Genomic DNA, 16,172 nt, shown 5'->3' on the forward strand with positions numbered 1-16,172 from the left:
TTATGAAATATTGGCATATTTTTGAACACTTTTTACTGAAGCACACCTTTCAACCTTTGTTCCTCCCCTTGTATATCACCTCAAACCGTGGTCTAATTGTAGGCAGGGCTTGTTTTAGTATGCTTCACAGTGTCTTGCTAACACAGTAGCCGTGAACTGTTGTCTAAGTCTACAGTGCGTGGTTGCAGGATATGCTCTCACACCCCATGGGAATGCTATTAGTGTGGAACTGAAGGAACACAGCAGGTGAAACAAATAAGGCCCAGATTTTTTTCCCCCTTTCTCCCTCTCGTCACCTTGCTTTTTTTTTCCTTTTTCTTTCCCTTGTTCTTTTTTCTCTTTCCTCTTCCAGTCTGCCCTTTCTCCTTCCCTCATTCTTTCCATGCAGTTGTGGATGATAGTGTTCATCAGGAGTGGTGTGAAATGAACTCCGAGCAAGAGCATGTGTGGTGATTTATCCTGCCGAGCTGACCGCTCTCCCAGGCTTAACCCCACGCTGTACACCAGTCAAACCCCCTGCGGACACCCATACCCTCACTCGAGACACACAGGAGGGTATCTGCAAGGGTACACGTTCAAAGGATGCGACGGAAATAGCGGGTCTCATATTGTCTGTTTGTTTTTCCTCTAAATAGAGGTGCTAATTTGGGGCTGCCTTGGCTGAAGGACACACTGAGGGGATGTCTGAGCTCTCTATTTCTAAATAAAAAGAATAAGGATTGAATTTAATTAGAAAACCAAGAGTGAGTGGATTTAAATTATTATTGGGCAAAGAATTTCTGTAATTAAATTGTTAACAGTGATCATGTAGCCCTTTCTGTTGTCTGATAATGTTTCAGAGCTCCAGTTTTTGACTAAAATGGTTGCAAATGCTAAAAAAAAAAAAAAAAAAAAATACTGAAAGCTACAATATGCAAGATTTTTTGGCTGCTAGAGGGCGCTACATTCCAAACAACAACAATGGCGTAGCTTGATGACGATGTGAAGGAGCGTGGAATGATGGGAACTGTCGTTTTAAACTCCACTGTGGATGTAAATCAGTCAGACGGGAATCGAAAAATCATGTTCATGGATGAGGCTAAGTTCTATTTTTATAATGACATGCTTTTTGTGGCGAGGGGGGCGTGGTTCAGCACAGTCTGTAATGGGAGAGACGAGCAAGTAGGTCAAGTGCAAATGACGAACACCTGTGTCTTATTGCTGTGATCCGCGTGGAGAGACCGCTTATAAGCCGCGCGCTGGAACGAGAGAGAGACTGAAGAGAAAATTGGACGCAGAGAAAGAAAACCGGTGGATCCGAGAAAACTGGTGAGCTCTCATTTTTGAACTGTTTTGTGCCGTCGCGGTTGCCACGGTGAATGCGCGTTGTGCACGCGTTGTGTTTGTTTGTTTTGCTTTGCTTTATTTTGAATAAAGTACGAGTCCCAGTCACGCCGACCCCTGTCTTCTTCCTTCCTGACTCTTGAACCTCATCACACTTTTATTTCATTCAAATGAATTAACCGCAAGAAAAGTAAGGTTTAATACTAAATTGGTTATCATAGATGTTACTGTATGTCGAATTCATTGTTGTGATAACGCTGTGCAGTTTTACGTGTTCTAAACAATTGTTGTAAAAGTACATTCGAACATACCCACATCATTTGCCAAAATACTGATTAATCTTTATGTATAACACATGCTATATTTATTTACATGGCCATAAACACCAGACGTGATAAACAATGTCAATAAACTAAACACAAACCTAAAGCAATAATACTTCCCTTACATAAACATAACTATTACCGAATGCTACATTTGGAAAATATAAAATTAAGCATGCTTTGTCGACAGAACCAGCTGCAATCGGTAAAGAATAATTGTGTTCCATAACGAATGCAAGAAACAAGCTAACGTTTGTTGCTTGATAGACGCTACAACTACAACTTCCGCCTTTGTCCAGGACTCCACGCAGTACGAGCGGAAACCGAGGAAACCGGATATGACGCAATTGACTGGCGACTCCCAGCTTCCCCCTGTTCTAATGCCCCGTTTCCTTGGTTAAAATCGCAATTTTCTCACGATTTAAAAATAGTTGGAAACATTTGGGATATTGTAAGTAATCAACTTAACAAAATATAGGCAGTCATGAAAACTGGTGTGCGTCCATATGTGGTTTCATCAGACATCATAGAGTGCATGCAACAACAAACACAGCGAGCCGTGATGTCTGATTCACGCGTCAGTTCAAGTCAGTCAAAAATATTCACTTTCAGTTTCACAACTGATTCCCTTACTGAATCGTGATTCATGTTCATAGAAGTCAGAGTGGTATTTTTAAGGATTTTTGTTTTGTTTGGAGCGCTGTGGTTTTATGAAAGTGTATTCCTAGTAAGTGTTAAGAGACATGGATGTTACCAAATTTGAACCGTCATACACTGAATTGCATCAGAAGAAAAGAATCTAAATGTCTAGATACATCAGGCAAGTGACATTGTAAAATTTGTGGCAGCTTTACATGATTAGTAATGTATCAGAACTGAAACTCTTGCCACATTGTGATGGCCACATCATTCTGCCACCATGTCACGCGGTAAATCAACTCTGAACGTTACAGGGATGCTTCCTAAAGACTTCCCACCACAGACTTATGGAACCCAGGAAGGAACCTTCAGCAACACATTCCTCAGGAAGCGCTCGGTGGAGACACACTCACACACGCACGGCGGAACTGGAATCTGTATGCTTGCCATCTCTCAAATGTTTTAATTCAGCATGATAAAACATCCGTTATTTATAAGGTGATTGAGCGTAAAGTATTTTGGAGCACAAGTCCATCCATCATGAGCAAGACAGCAAGCTGTGAAACTCATTACTGTACGCTCCGGCCTGCTCTTCACTGCCCGGCTCCACTCCACGCTGTGGTCAGCCGGAATAATGTGACTTCTGTTCAAAGTATGCAGCATAAAAAATACATTTTATTTGCTGGATAACAGGTGCTGGCTAGGCAGGGAATGTGTACTAATGAAGTCATGGTTTATGAATGCATCATGTTTGGACTGGGGCCTATTGTTGTTTCCCAGTAATAATAATAATATAAAAATAATATTAAAATTATTCAAATATAAAAATAATATAAAAAAGTTATTAGTTTACACTACCGTTCAAAAGATTTTTTTGAAAGGAGTCTCTTCCACTCACCAAGGCTACATTAGTTTATCAAAAATACAGTAAACAGGAATATTGTGAAATTTTACAATAAAAAAAAAAAAAAAATTTCCTGTGAGGGCAAAGCTGAATTTTCAGCATACCGGTAGTTACTCTAGTCTTTAGTGTCACATGATCCCTCAGAAATCATTCTGATGCTGATTTGCTTATTATTTTTGGCTAATTGCTGATTCTCTTATTATTATCTCAGTTAAACTGTGAAAACTGTGATGGATATTTTCTTTTTTTTAAATTGAAAGTTCAAAAGAACTGAATTTATTTGAAGTTTATAAATGTATTTACTTTCATTTGACCATTTAATGCATTCTTGACTAATTTAAATATTTTTTTCTTAAAGTATCTGTATATTAACAGTATACTGTTTTTTTTTCTCAGCACCTTTAGATTTAAAAATGAAATGTTTCGCTGCATATGCAGAACCCTTAAATTCTTTATCATCGCTCCCACTCCCACCTTTCCACTTTTAAATCCCCCCCTCCCCCTTAAATCAAAGTAGAGTTCATTCTCACACTAGCAGCATTTCACCTCTGTCAAAACTAACAGCATTTGAATCTGCTCAAAATGACTGGAGGGTGATTTAAACGAAGCCCCCCAGGTCAAAGGTCGTCTTTAGCCCTGCTGTTTATTTGTTTGCCTTTGTCACTCAAAATCTCTTCTGCACTTTTTTTTTTTTTTTTTTTTTTAATATCGGCCTCAAGGTGCAGCAAACAAATCCCCGGCTGCCCCTCGAGTGCAGGGGAGAGTGATGAGGTGGAGGAGAGAGAAGAAAAGACCGGGATTAGGGGTGAGGGCTAGCTAAACAGGCCAGTTGTTTATCTTTGTGCAGTGAAGGTAGTGCTGTGCTGTCACTTTCTCATTCCTCACATAAAAAACGCGCTCCTCCTCATGCTCTGCGCTCCCGGTCAGTAGTGCTTTAATGTAAGACCACTTCTCCTGAACCCCTTCTCATTACCTTACCTAATGTTAAGAGCTTTGATCTTCAAGAACAGGCCTCTTGATGCATCACAACAATTAACATTATTTATGATGGCCTACCCTCTCTCTCACTCTTTAATGCCTTTTTTTCCCTCTCTTTTTGCTTGTACTCATTGAAAAGGTGAGTCTGTGAGTTTTTTTTGTTTTTGTGTTTTTGAAAGAAGTGTCTAATGCTCACCAATGCTGGATTTATTTGATCAAAAATACAGTAAAACAGTAATGTTATTATATTTTTAGCAGCCATTTTACCCCAGTTTTCAGTGTCACATGAACCTTCAGAAATCACTCACTGTAAGAAAAAAAAACCATAGAAAACCAGAAAAAGGTACTGTTCATTTTCTACCAGGATATTATGTTTATTTTACTGACATTTACTTCAACCCTAAAACACAACACAGTGCAATGTGAAAAATGTATTCAAAATGAGAGAAAAATGACTTCATATTACCACAATGCATTGGGCCCTATTTTTACAGGCTTTACTTAGTGTATTACTATGCTGATTTGGTGCTCAAGAAACATTAATTATCATTAATGTTAAAAACAGTTGTGCTGCTTAATATTTTTATGGAAACCGTGATGTGTATATATATTTGTTAAAGCTGCAGTCTGTGGTTTTTCCTCTTTGTCGCCATCTCTGTTCGAAATCTGCAGTTGCAGTTATTCGCGTAATTGTCAACTTTACGTGGGTTGTGCCTCGGCACGGCACAGCTCGGATGAATCCAATGTTTTGAGGAGAATGTGCGACTGTCAGTCACCGCGCCGGTGTGGATACTGTCATTCGGAATCACAGATTCTACTTTTTGGAAGTATGACCAACATAAGAATTTTCACTGGAAAATGTCATCTGAACAAGTAACATCCACTTTTGTTTTGACAAACTAAGGAAAAAAAAAGCATTGCAGTAAATCGCGCTGATTAAATCTAACGATCACGTCAAACCGTGCAAATTATACTTTGTTCTCAAATTGTTAATGTTAACAACATCAGCATTGCGTGACTACATTTAATGCCCTTCCGATATTATCCTTGTTTTCGCATGGCCCGGTTGCAGTCTCTTTTTTTCTGTAGCCACTCCGAAGTCCGAAGTCTTTTGCATTTTACAACGGATGAATCTCCAGTTGAATCTCACAAACGACAATCACATTTTTTTTTGTGATTGTCGTTTGAACCTTTCTGGATCCGCCATCTTATTGATAAGTTTAATTATATATAAGTATATAAGTGCTGGGAGAAAAGGCTATAAATTTCCACCTCCAACATCCTCACACGCAATATAGCCTACTAGCCGAGACACCTTCTTTATGTGTACAGATGTGACGTAATGACGCAAAGACATGCTCGAATTTCACGTGGAAATCCACCAGTACCACTGGAATTGAAAACATTATTACAAGCTTACCGTTTTGAATCGAGCTTAGGCAAGCAGATAGTTTTGAAGATGTTTGAACAAGTTTAAAGCTATTTTTTCCAGGGTCAAACGGCAAAATCAGAAATACATTGAGATCCTGTGCATTATAAATGCAAACAATATTTCATCCCTTCATTCTAAAATACAGCTTTAATATCACACTGTATGGGGAAACATTGTCAATGAGTTACTTTGGAAGCTTTTAGAAAAGTTTTAATTTCTCTGGGGCTTTCAAATTGCCTGTTTAGGTTGTGGCGAGCATTGTTCTGCGCATTTATAAAACACCACTGTGGGTTGTACTGAACGACCGTATGGAGTTCCATAACATTGTTACAACCTAATTGCCCTCTTCGACAAGTGCCAATTTTCTTCAAGAGGCAGGAGAGAAAAGAGCGGACGGGCGAGAAGCGCGTTGACATGCGTCAAACTCCTCCCCGTAGATGGATCAGGCTGTGGTTGGGGCCTGAGATGAGAAGTCTCCCTGGGTTTGCTTTAGCCGTGCTGGCCTTGTTAGTTCGTCCCATCTCTTGCAGCATTAGAGCAGGCTACTGGAAAGACCCGGCTCTAATTCCACTAGCAGATCAATAACCATCAGTGTTTGGTTTTGGGCTGCTGGCTTGGTCACGGGATGCTCCACCCCCCCACCTCCCCTGCTCGCCCCCATTCGCAACCCTTGTAGGCTGAGGGTCGTTTTGTTTGGAGGTAATTTACACTGTGAGCTTGTGAACTGTGTCTCAATTGAGTCTCAATTGGCGCTTGTCTGTATGGAGTGAGTGGGCCAGGAAGGTTTGATGCGCATACATTTATTCTTTCTTTCATTCAAAGAGTATATATTATGCAATTTCCAAACATTTTGAAACGGTGAAATAGTTCGGTAAATCCTTATTAGTTTCATTCATTATTAGGGATAACCAAAATCTTTTATCATGATATGAGTATTTTTATTTATTATTTAGTATTTAATGTTATTTTTGCTTTAAATCTCTCAGACAATGCTCAGAAACCATCTCTCAGACGAACGTGTGCAAATAAGGAAATGAGTTCTCTTTCACTGCTTATTGCGCTTCAGAGGTTTAAAATCACTTGTTTTTAAATGGGTAATATACAAATTACAATTTTCGTGACTGTGCAGCACGGCAATATTATATGAGAGCATAACTGCGATAGAGACTATACTCCAAAATCTCTACCGGATGACAAATTTCTACTGGTTAATCGTGTCTACCGGTATATCGCCTACCCCTATTCACTATACTCTTCTAAATAGGGTTGCTAAATGTACTGGTACCAGTCGGTACTAAAATTAAAAAGTTGATGGTACCATCATCTCTGCATTACCAGTAGTACAGAGTACCAAGTATATTCGGAACCCGCTGATAGACGTTGCTTTCAAACGCTCTCGTTCGTGTTTGTTTGAGCGCTCTCTGAACGTCTATGGTTTCTATTTACAGTGTGTTTTTATAAGCATTGTAGCCAATCACAATCATATCTGTTGGGCGCGTGAACGTTATACCCTAAAAAAAAACCTGAAACTTTAGTACCGTAACAACCCTACTTGTAAAGCAAAGAGCATAGCTGTTTTCAGTCTGACAGAAGACACTTGGCCTGTATAATTGTCTAAAATATGTGAGACAGCGGTCTGACAAATTAAGTTATTCATTCTTTTGTGATTAGATTAAACAAACACAAAGGCCCAGCGGGTCTAGTACTGAGAGTCAGTCACTGTTTGTATTACTGCTGCTGTAGCCTGATCATTTGCTTCTCTGAATAGCTGTCCTACACACACACACACACACACACACACACACACACACAGACACTGGTCTATAAAGCCTGGTGGAAAATTGCCTCCTCTTGTTTGTGTGGTGTAACGTTGCTTCTATGGAATTCTGATCTGTCAGTGATGCTTTAGTTACATTTACTACAGGGGGGAAATCTCAAACAGTTTAGGAAACTGGATACTGGATCATTTGGGTAGTTTTGATCTCTGTGTTTGTAGTTACGTCCTCTTTTATTTTTAATTCCCGTGAGTGTAGAGGAATATTCAAAGTAATCACCTACTAATACTGTACAGGGGTGGGTGGCATACCAAAATCACTAACACATTTATATCTTGGTACAAATTTCACAATACAGTTATTTTTGCTAATTCAACAAAAAGGGCTTATTTTAAATAACTTAGTGGTAATATCTTTTCTTTTTTTTTCTTTTTAAATAATCCTCTGTAGTACTTTTATTTGGAGCTTGATGGATTGATAATATACCTTAAAATGATAAATAAAAATGAAATTTAATTAAAAATAATACAATTAAAAACAAGTCATGTTATTTAGATAAATACAATTTAAATATCTTATATTAAGCTATTATTCACATCTGCCAAATGCAGAAATAATAATAAAAAAAAGTCTGGCGTGTTTCAAAACAGATTCACATAATGTAACGCCTTGTAGGAAACACTGAGTGAGCTGTATACTCATCAAACTCTTTGAACTGTTTCTGAGGAGAATAAGAGTTTACAAAGTGATTTTATTTCCTTTTATTCATTATGTATAGTATTATGGGTTTTAAAAGCAAAGGGCGGCATAAAACAAAGGACCTTGCGTTGCAGTGAAATGGAAGTAGCAACGTTTTGAATAAACATTACAAGATAAATTTTCTTTTTAAAAACAGTAACACATGCATGAATGAATTGTTCACAATTAGATCTATAACGTATTTAGAAAATAGGGTTAATTTTCATTTCATCAAATATAGTTTTGAATCTGAATTCTGTTCGAAAACCTGCCTTTGGTGCTCCTCGGGATGCATTTGGATCAGTGTAACACAGTTTTAATGTGCTTTCTTAATGCTGTTCTCGACATTGCTCTGCTGTTATGTACATTTATAGCTCAGACCCTCAACCGCTTAAACTCTGTGCTCTGTTTTAAGCTCTTTCTGCACCAGTGCCAATTGATGTGCATGTGTAATGTGTGGCAGCGGCATCTCCTCTAGGTGCTCCCAGGGGCCCCAGGGTCCGGGGATATTTGCGGAGGTACCAGTCACACTCGACTGCACAGGCGGCTGTTAAACCAGACTCGGTCCACTCATCAGAGTTTAGACCTACAGCGAGCACAACAGAACAGACCATTGTGCAGTTTCCAGTGCGGTGGGAAAACTTGATATTTTGCAAAACTTGAAATACAGTGAAAATGCTGTATTTGTGCATTATGAAGCAGTAAAATATCATGGAGATGAGCCATAGCCTCTGTTTTTGCTAACAGCTCCTCTGCTAGTTATGTATAGGCACAATTGAATCTTAAGGGAGATTGTTAGGAGCCGTGCCGTACCGTTTCTCAATTTTCTGAGCTTGTTCTCCAAGGACACGCACATACTTGGAGACTCAAAACCCTTAGCCGTGGCATACATGGATGGGTGACCGACTTTAATCCCTTTTTTATTTTGGCCAATGTCACACAGAGGTCACCCTGGTTACTGTGTGATTGTCTCACCATCATGGTCCAACGCCTCAATTTCTTTATTTCCCTGCGTGGCCCCGGAGATTGCACTGAAGTACCGAGTCATATTTAGCCTTTATTTAAGAAGATTGGCGCACGTGGGGGGAGGCAGTACGACGGGCCGCCGATGGCCGGCTGGATCAATACAACACAATTGAGTTCTCCAATCTGAGAGACTAGCTGCAGTGAAGGTGGCACTTATGGGGTGATAGCTTCTGATGAAGACTTTATTAGCTTCTATTGACAGATTCATTTGAGATCCCTCTCCCTTCATCGCCACCACCTCACTCCAGACTCTCTCTTCCACTGTAAAGTAATATAGTCTAAGCCCACCTTTAAAAGTTTCTGGGTTTGAAGAAACGCGTTAACAGCAGAGTTGTTTGGTCCTGTGTTTTCGAAGCTTCGCGACTGTTTCTTCGACTTGATTTCAAAGTAACTTTTGTTATTCTTCTGCCGTCCACAATTTCTTTGGCTTTTCGTGAACTTGGGTTAAGTGGTAAGCACTTGAGACCCTTGTTATCAGATACTGCAGCACCGTCAAAGAGTTTTCACTGTAGGAATGGAGCATTACTGAGCTTTTCCCCCACGAGAATACAAAGAAAACATCAAGTTCCCCAAAGAAACTGCGCAACAGAAGATTTGCTTTTGGAAGAGAGTCTAGAAGCAACCTGGCTGCGGATAAGACAAAGTGTGGAAATTTTCAAATGATTTAATATTTTATCTCCAAACAAGCCGCAGGCGTATTAGATATCACAAGCTAATACTCAGCAGTCATATGTGCGCTCTGTAAAATTGGCTGAGGCTCGACTCGGGCTTTGAAGTCACGAGTTGTTTTTTTGCGTCAAAGTAGCTGTTCGGGGGAACCCTAATCCGCCCAGTATTGCTATGGCAAGCTGCGCCTCGACTCGACACTCGCAGCAGGTTTTCGTGACTCCACTAATTTTTCCATTGTTGTTTTACCTGGTTTGTATTTTGTAACCCTCGCCCCCCTCTCGCCGCCGTTCTCAGAGGGGCTGTTCCCCGCGCTCGGGTGGATTGGCCCGAGGTGCTTTCCCATCCACAAATAAAGAGCTCGGCGAAGATAATGAAGTATGTTGCATCCTCGGCTGCAGCTGTGTTTTGTTGGCTCTGTTAGATTAAGGCTTTATGTGTGGTGCTTATTTCTTATAAAAGCTCATCAATAAACTCAGAGCTGCAGGCCTAAATTTATATCATGCAACTGGCCGTTTATTTCTTGGCCTCTGCTGTTCTCATCAGGAATTTTTGTATGGGACGCACTCGCACTGTGTAGAATGCATCTGATTTTTCAACTTTAATATAAGCAAATTGTATGCTCTTTTAGTATAGTATTGGGAGGTCTGCACAACTGTATAATCTGGTAGTATCTGTAATGGATCTGACTGGGGTAATGTTTTTGTGCTAAAACCAATACAATGCAGCATATGAATGCGTTATTAATGGTAATTTATCAATATTACCATGATGAAGTTTGTAATGTGAGTTTTTGTTTTCCAAATGGCTCTTTCTCTTGTCTATTTGTTTTACAAATTGAATGGTTTATTGTACCTTATCTTAAAGTTTGCATACAGGTTTTTTTTTTTTTTGTGTGTGTGTGTTCACATTTGATACATCTAGCTTTTTTGTCTCATATAGAATAATATAGGATAAAATTGGAGCTTATACTTGAGGATGGGTCCAATTATTCAGAAGTCCAAACTGAGCAAAAATATGCAATTTGGTGCAGTTGTTGAAATTTATGACAGTTGTCACTCTACATCTCCCAATAATATTTATTTGTATAATTTTATATTCAAAACTGAAAGTAAGCATTTTCAATGTAGTTTTTATTGTGGGGGAAAATATGTACTGTAATGTGATACAATGGTGATTTCAGAGATGCAGAAATAAATGTTAATCAAAAGCCTGATATTTGATACTTACATTTAACATGAGTTTTCTAAAAATATGATGCATGGATAACCAACTAAATCTAAGTTGCTCAACAGCATAAGATCCTGTTTTTTTTTTCTTCCCATTTGAAAAACTATTTATTTTGCATTTTAGTATTTGCATGTACTGCACCATCCATTGTTCATCCTTGGTAATGGTGACCCAGAACAAATCTCTAATGTGAGAGTTGATTCATCAAAATATTAAGCATTCTACCCTCAAATCATCAATTTTACTTTACCTAAAAATTGTAGCATTGCTAAAAATATATGTATCGATACTAGGAAATACTGAAAAAAAAGTACTACTCTTACTCCGTTTCTAAAAAGCGGTATCATCCCTAATGATGAGAGAGAGGCTTTAATTTTCCCAGCAGCTGTTACTTCAGCAGGCTAGCAGCAGAGTCCTCCCACCACAACGAGTTCAGTCATTTTCATTAATGCTAAATCCTACATCCTACACAGCTGCTTTAAACAAGAGCTTTTGGAAACAGAGTTGTAATAAGATACTCCACTCTGCCAAGGTGAATAAGAAACAGCCCTCTCTTAACCCGCTCCCTGGCTGTACCTTTCTGCCCTGTTGCATCTTTTTTACATGTATGCAACACAGGTTTGTAATTTCAGTCATGACACGCGTCTTATAAATAATTTTTCATGTATATGCCAATGATTTATAAAGAACGTAATTATTTTTAGCAATTGAACAATTTGTTCTACTAGCTGAAAATAGTAACTGACTAGTATCTTATTCATCATGTGTTTGTCAGTAGGTTGAATTGCTCTCCTCTGACCTAATGACTTATCTTTTGTAATTCTAGATCTTTCCGATGTGGAACCCAATGTGTTTCTTAGACCTTTCCTGGAGGTGATCCGCTCAGAGGACACAACTGGACCGATCACAGGCCTGGCTCTCACATCGGTCAACAAGTTCTTGTCATATGGCCTTATAGGTAAGTTTTTATTGTGCCTGAGAAAAAAAAAGAAGACTCTTTTATGTTTTTTTTTTTTTTTTTTTTCTTGCTCCAGAATATTAGATGCTAAATCATATGTAATTAAGCATGTTTTCCATATTCTTTAGGTTATCCAAGTGTTAATGTAGAAATATGAATACATTTAATATACATACACTAGTGCTTACATTTGGGGTCAGTACGATTTTTTTTTTTTACTTATGATTTTTATTCAGCAGAGATTATATTAAATTTATCAAAAGTGACCGTAAATACATTTTTAATGTTTCGCAGCATAGCCATTTTCAACATTACTACTAAGAAATGTTTCAGTTATTTTAAATTGGAGTAATTTACAATATTACTGTTTTTACTGTATTTTTGATCAAATAAATGCAGCCTTGGTGAGCACAAGTATGGAGCCCCCCACATGACATGCAGAGAAATATATTGTGGCCATGAATAAGAATTCTTTTTCCACAACTTTATTCGTCCCTTCGTTTTTAGTAAATTGTGGCCACATTTAACTAATTAATTTACTAACTAAAACAAGGGAACAAATATCTACGTGGTGAAGTCATGGGAACGAATTGTAGGCCTACAATAAAAATTCACGCATGTCGTGTGGAGTACGAGAGACCTTTTTCAAAAACAATCAAAAACCTTACTGACCCCAAACTTTTGAATAGTAGTGTTTTTTGTCCTCAATAAATATTAACACAAACATTGATCATTTTAAATTAATAGTTTTTAATTAAATTGAATATAAAAATTCACTCTTTAAATTTGTCCTTCTAAACTCGTCTAATGTTCTTTCATCTGTTAAACACTAAAGATAAGTTCAGCAGCTGCTTCAAACAATGAAAGTGAATGGTGACCAAGGGCTGTCAAGCACCAGAAATGACAATTATTTTTTATGTGTATCATAAAAATGTGCATCATAAAAAAATAAATAAAAAAATTCATAACATATTTGGTTTAGAACAACATGAGGGTGAGAGGATGAAGTATTAAATTTTGGTTGAATTATCCCTTTAATGGTCTTTTAGTTTTTTTTTCATTGCATCTCAGCCCACCAGCCAAAATAATCTCCAAAGAGTGGCTCATTAGTCAACCTCATCTTTGAATGCACTTCTCAGCAGAAGTCTTGATGGATGGAGTTTATTTTTTCATTGACACAGGAGAGCTTGTTTTTCAGAAGTTGTGGTCGGCACAGACTGTCCTCTTCCTTGTTAGGGAAATATGGCCAGATGCTGCTAGTGCCGGTTCAAAGTGTGAAACCAGCACCCTGTTCAAGATACAAGCCGTCTCTAGTTTTTCTCCCCTCTCCTATAGTCAGTTGTTTAAAAACTACTATGAGAGCACTTGTCAAGCAGCTGCATGGTTTGCAAAACTGAAGGATGGTTTTACTGATGTTACAGGTGCTCTAAGCCATAACATGATACAGTACTGAGTGGATATCTGGGATGTAAATCTTTTGTATGTATTTTTTTTCTACATTACACATTAATTCTAGGAATAAAAATCATATTTAAACCTGGAAATAAACAAAGTTTCAGCATTTTTAAACATCTAAAACAAAAGTAAAATTATGCCTTAAAAACAATTTTAAGATTCATTAATATTCTTTGGTTCACTAAACATATCTCTCACACACACACACACGCACACACACACTCTACGGGGCTGTTGAATGCTTGAATCTGATTGGTTGACGTGCAAGGTGTGCAATTGTTTTCAGGGAAACGCACGGCTAGGTCTAGGTTCCAGGAAGGTCTTGACCGCATTACAGTTCCATATCACTTCACCAAATGATTTCAGATACTTCAAAGGTCCTTACAGACTACAACAACAACAAGAACCAAAACCCACAACGACACTGACCAAGCAAATAAATATAGAAAACAATAGGATAAAAATGACAAATTATTTCCATGTTTTTGCCACAAAATTACTTTTTATATGAACGGAAAGCACATACTCTTTCTCCCACTCAAACGCACATATATATACAGTACGGACACACACTCACACAGAAACATGTTGTCAGCGCTGCTCTGACGATTTTATCAGTAATATAGTTTAGCAACTTAAAAGCTACATGAATTTCTCACTAGCGAGGTAATAAAGGCGCTGTTCTTGAAGCACATTAGTAGAGACGCTGCTGCCGAACACTGTTTAGAGGCGACAGAGGTAACGGAGTCCTACACACAAGTGTATGTGAAGGACAAAAACTTGACAAATGTCTTGAAATGCATCATCTGAACAATATTTTGAGATGTGGTAACCGCAGTATAAGCGGAATAATTGGCTGTTGAGTTATTAGAAAAACAATGCACAGAAGTACATTCAACTATTGGAATGCAATAGACACAGACACACAGATCAACTAAACTAATTCAGGACACCCTGCGAGCTGCTGTCACCCCAGACGCACCCTTGTTCCCAATCCCCCATGACGCCAGCATCTCATCAGGAATGGTTGCTATGGTAACCTGCACTGTAGATCTCCAAACCTCGGCCCCCTTTACTTGTAGGATAAGGGTTAGTAGTCGCACATGCATATTTTCCTGGAGTGCAAAATACGTAATTTTGTCTAACAATACTAGCAGCAGCACACCTGGCTGCAAATGTCTTTTTTTTTTTTTTTTTCAAGCAATTTAGTGTGCTGTTTTTTTTAGATGTTATTGGCCTAATATTTATTTAAGTTAAGCGAATACTGTATAAATTCAAATACAATGCACTGCAGCATGTATTCTGCTGTCTGTTTTTGTTCTTTTCTTTTTTTTACTTACAGAATGAACTCTTTTCTTTCTCAGTAGAGCTTCAACAATCTTTCTCTTTTTTCTTCTCTCTCACACACACAGAGCTGTGCTAATCCCAGGTGAGCACTCCTGACGAGCGTGACATATTAATGCACTCGTATGAGTGTGTGATTAAATGACCTTTAGGTATGTGAGAGGCTGTGTGCTGACTGATGGGTTATGCTCATTCAGACTGCTCTAATCTGCCATGAAGAGTGACATTATCATTACTCCCAATTAGCATTCCGTAGACATACAGTACAGCCACACATTATAGGTCTTACATTAACAGCTCTGATTGATTCACAACTCGCTGTGATGCAGGGCTATTAACTTTGGATTTTGGTAATAGACTATAATTGATCACTGACTCTCTATATATGTCAGATATGGTTTTATAGTATGGTTTGTATGGGTGAGAAGCTGAAGTCTAACCATACACTCCTGAGAACACACTAAAATAATAATAATATCTGGAGTGTGGACTAATACTAATTTATTTATTTATTTATTTATTTGTTTAATTTGTATTTTAGTGTCACTTATAGAAGACATTGGGACTTTCTGTCTGATTTATATATCTTTAGCACGCCTTCAGTCTGTGAACCTAATATCATAAATGTTGGAAATACATGTTTTCTCCTCAACTTCAAATCAATATACATGAACCAAACTAGGCAAGGCAAGGCTAGTTTTAGGCAAGCTGACTATTTTGATCTCTCCATTTCGCAGGTGTTGCTGGTATTGTCCCAAAATTCCTTTGGTTTTCTTCCACGCACCTTTTTGATCTTGTGAAGTTGCACCAGAACTATTACACAACAAGTTTATAAAGCACATTTCATACACAATGGTAATTCAAAGTTCGTCATAAAATAGAAAAGAATAGAAAAGAATCATAAAATAATCACATGTACATAGAAAATTAGAATGACAATAAAAACAAAGACATTGATTAAAATGTATTTAAAATGTATTAAAACAGAAAGAATGAAAAGAGGACACGGATAAACTAAAGTTGGACGTCAGTAGCACAGTGCTGCTTATTTGGTAAACAGATGTGTTTTGAGTCTGGATTTGAATGTGTCTACTGTTGGAGCACATCTGATCTCTTCTGGAAGCTGGTTCCAGCTACGGGTGGCGTAATGGCTAAAAGCGGACTCATCGTGCTTTGAGTGAACCCTTGGTATTTCTAACTGATTTCTACTAATGATCTGAGTGATCTGTTGGGTTTATATCTGCAATCTATTGAGGTCCTAGTCCATTGAGTGATTTATAAACAAGTAATAGTGCTTTAAAGTCAATTCTAAATATAACCGGAAGCCAGTGTAAAGACTTGGACAGGTGTGTTATGTTTCCGATTTTCTGGTTCTGCTCAG

At 38.1% G+C, this 16,172-nt stretch overlaps 1 protein-coding gene across 1 annotated transcript in view; it reads left to right on the forward strand.

Moving 5' to 3' along the window:
• gbf1 (golgi brefeldin A resistant guanine nucleotide exchange factor 1) overlaps nucleotides 1-16,172 on the forward strand; it is a gene marked incomplete at its 5' end in the record, with an annotated part of 79,623 nt that overhangs the window by 25,269 nt on the left and 38,182 nt on the right. The window contains one exon of the mRNA XM_079856387.1: nucleotides 11,861-11,992. Within this exon, the coding sequence (XP_079712513.1) occupies nucleotides 11,861-11,992 (132 nt within the window). The remainder of the gene's footprint in view (nucleotides 1-11,860; nucleotides 11,993-16,172) is intronic.

The sequence above is a fragment of the Squalius cephalus genome (assembly GCF_949319135.1).
Source record: "Squalius cephalus genome assembly, chromosome: 21".
Classification (NCBI taxonomy): Eukaryota; Metazoa; Chordata; class Actinopteri; order Cypriniformes; family Leuciscidae; genus Squalius; species Squalius cephalus.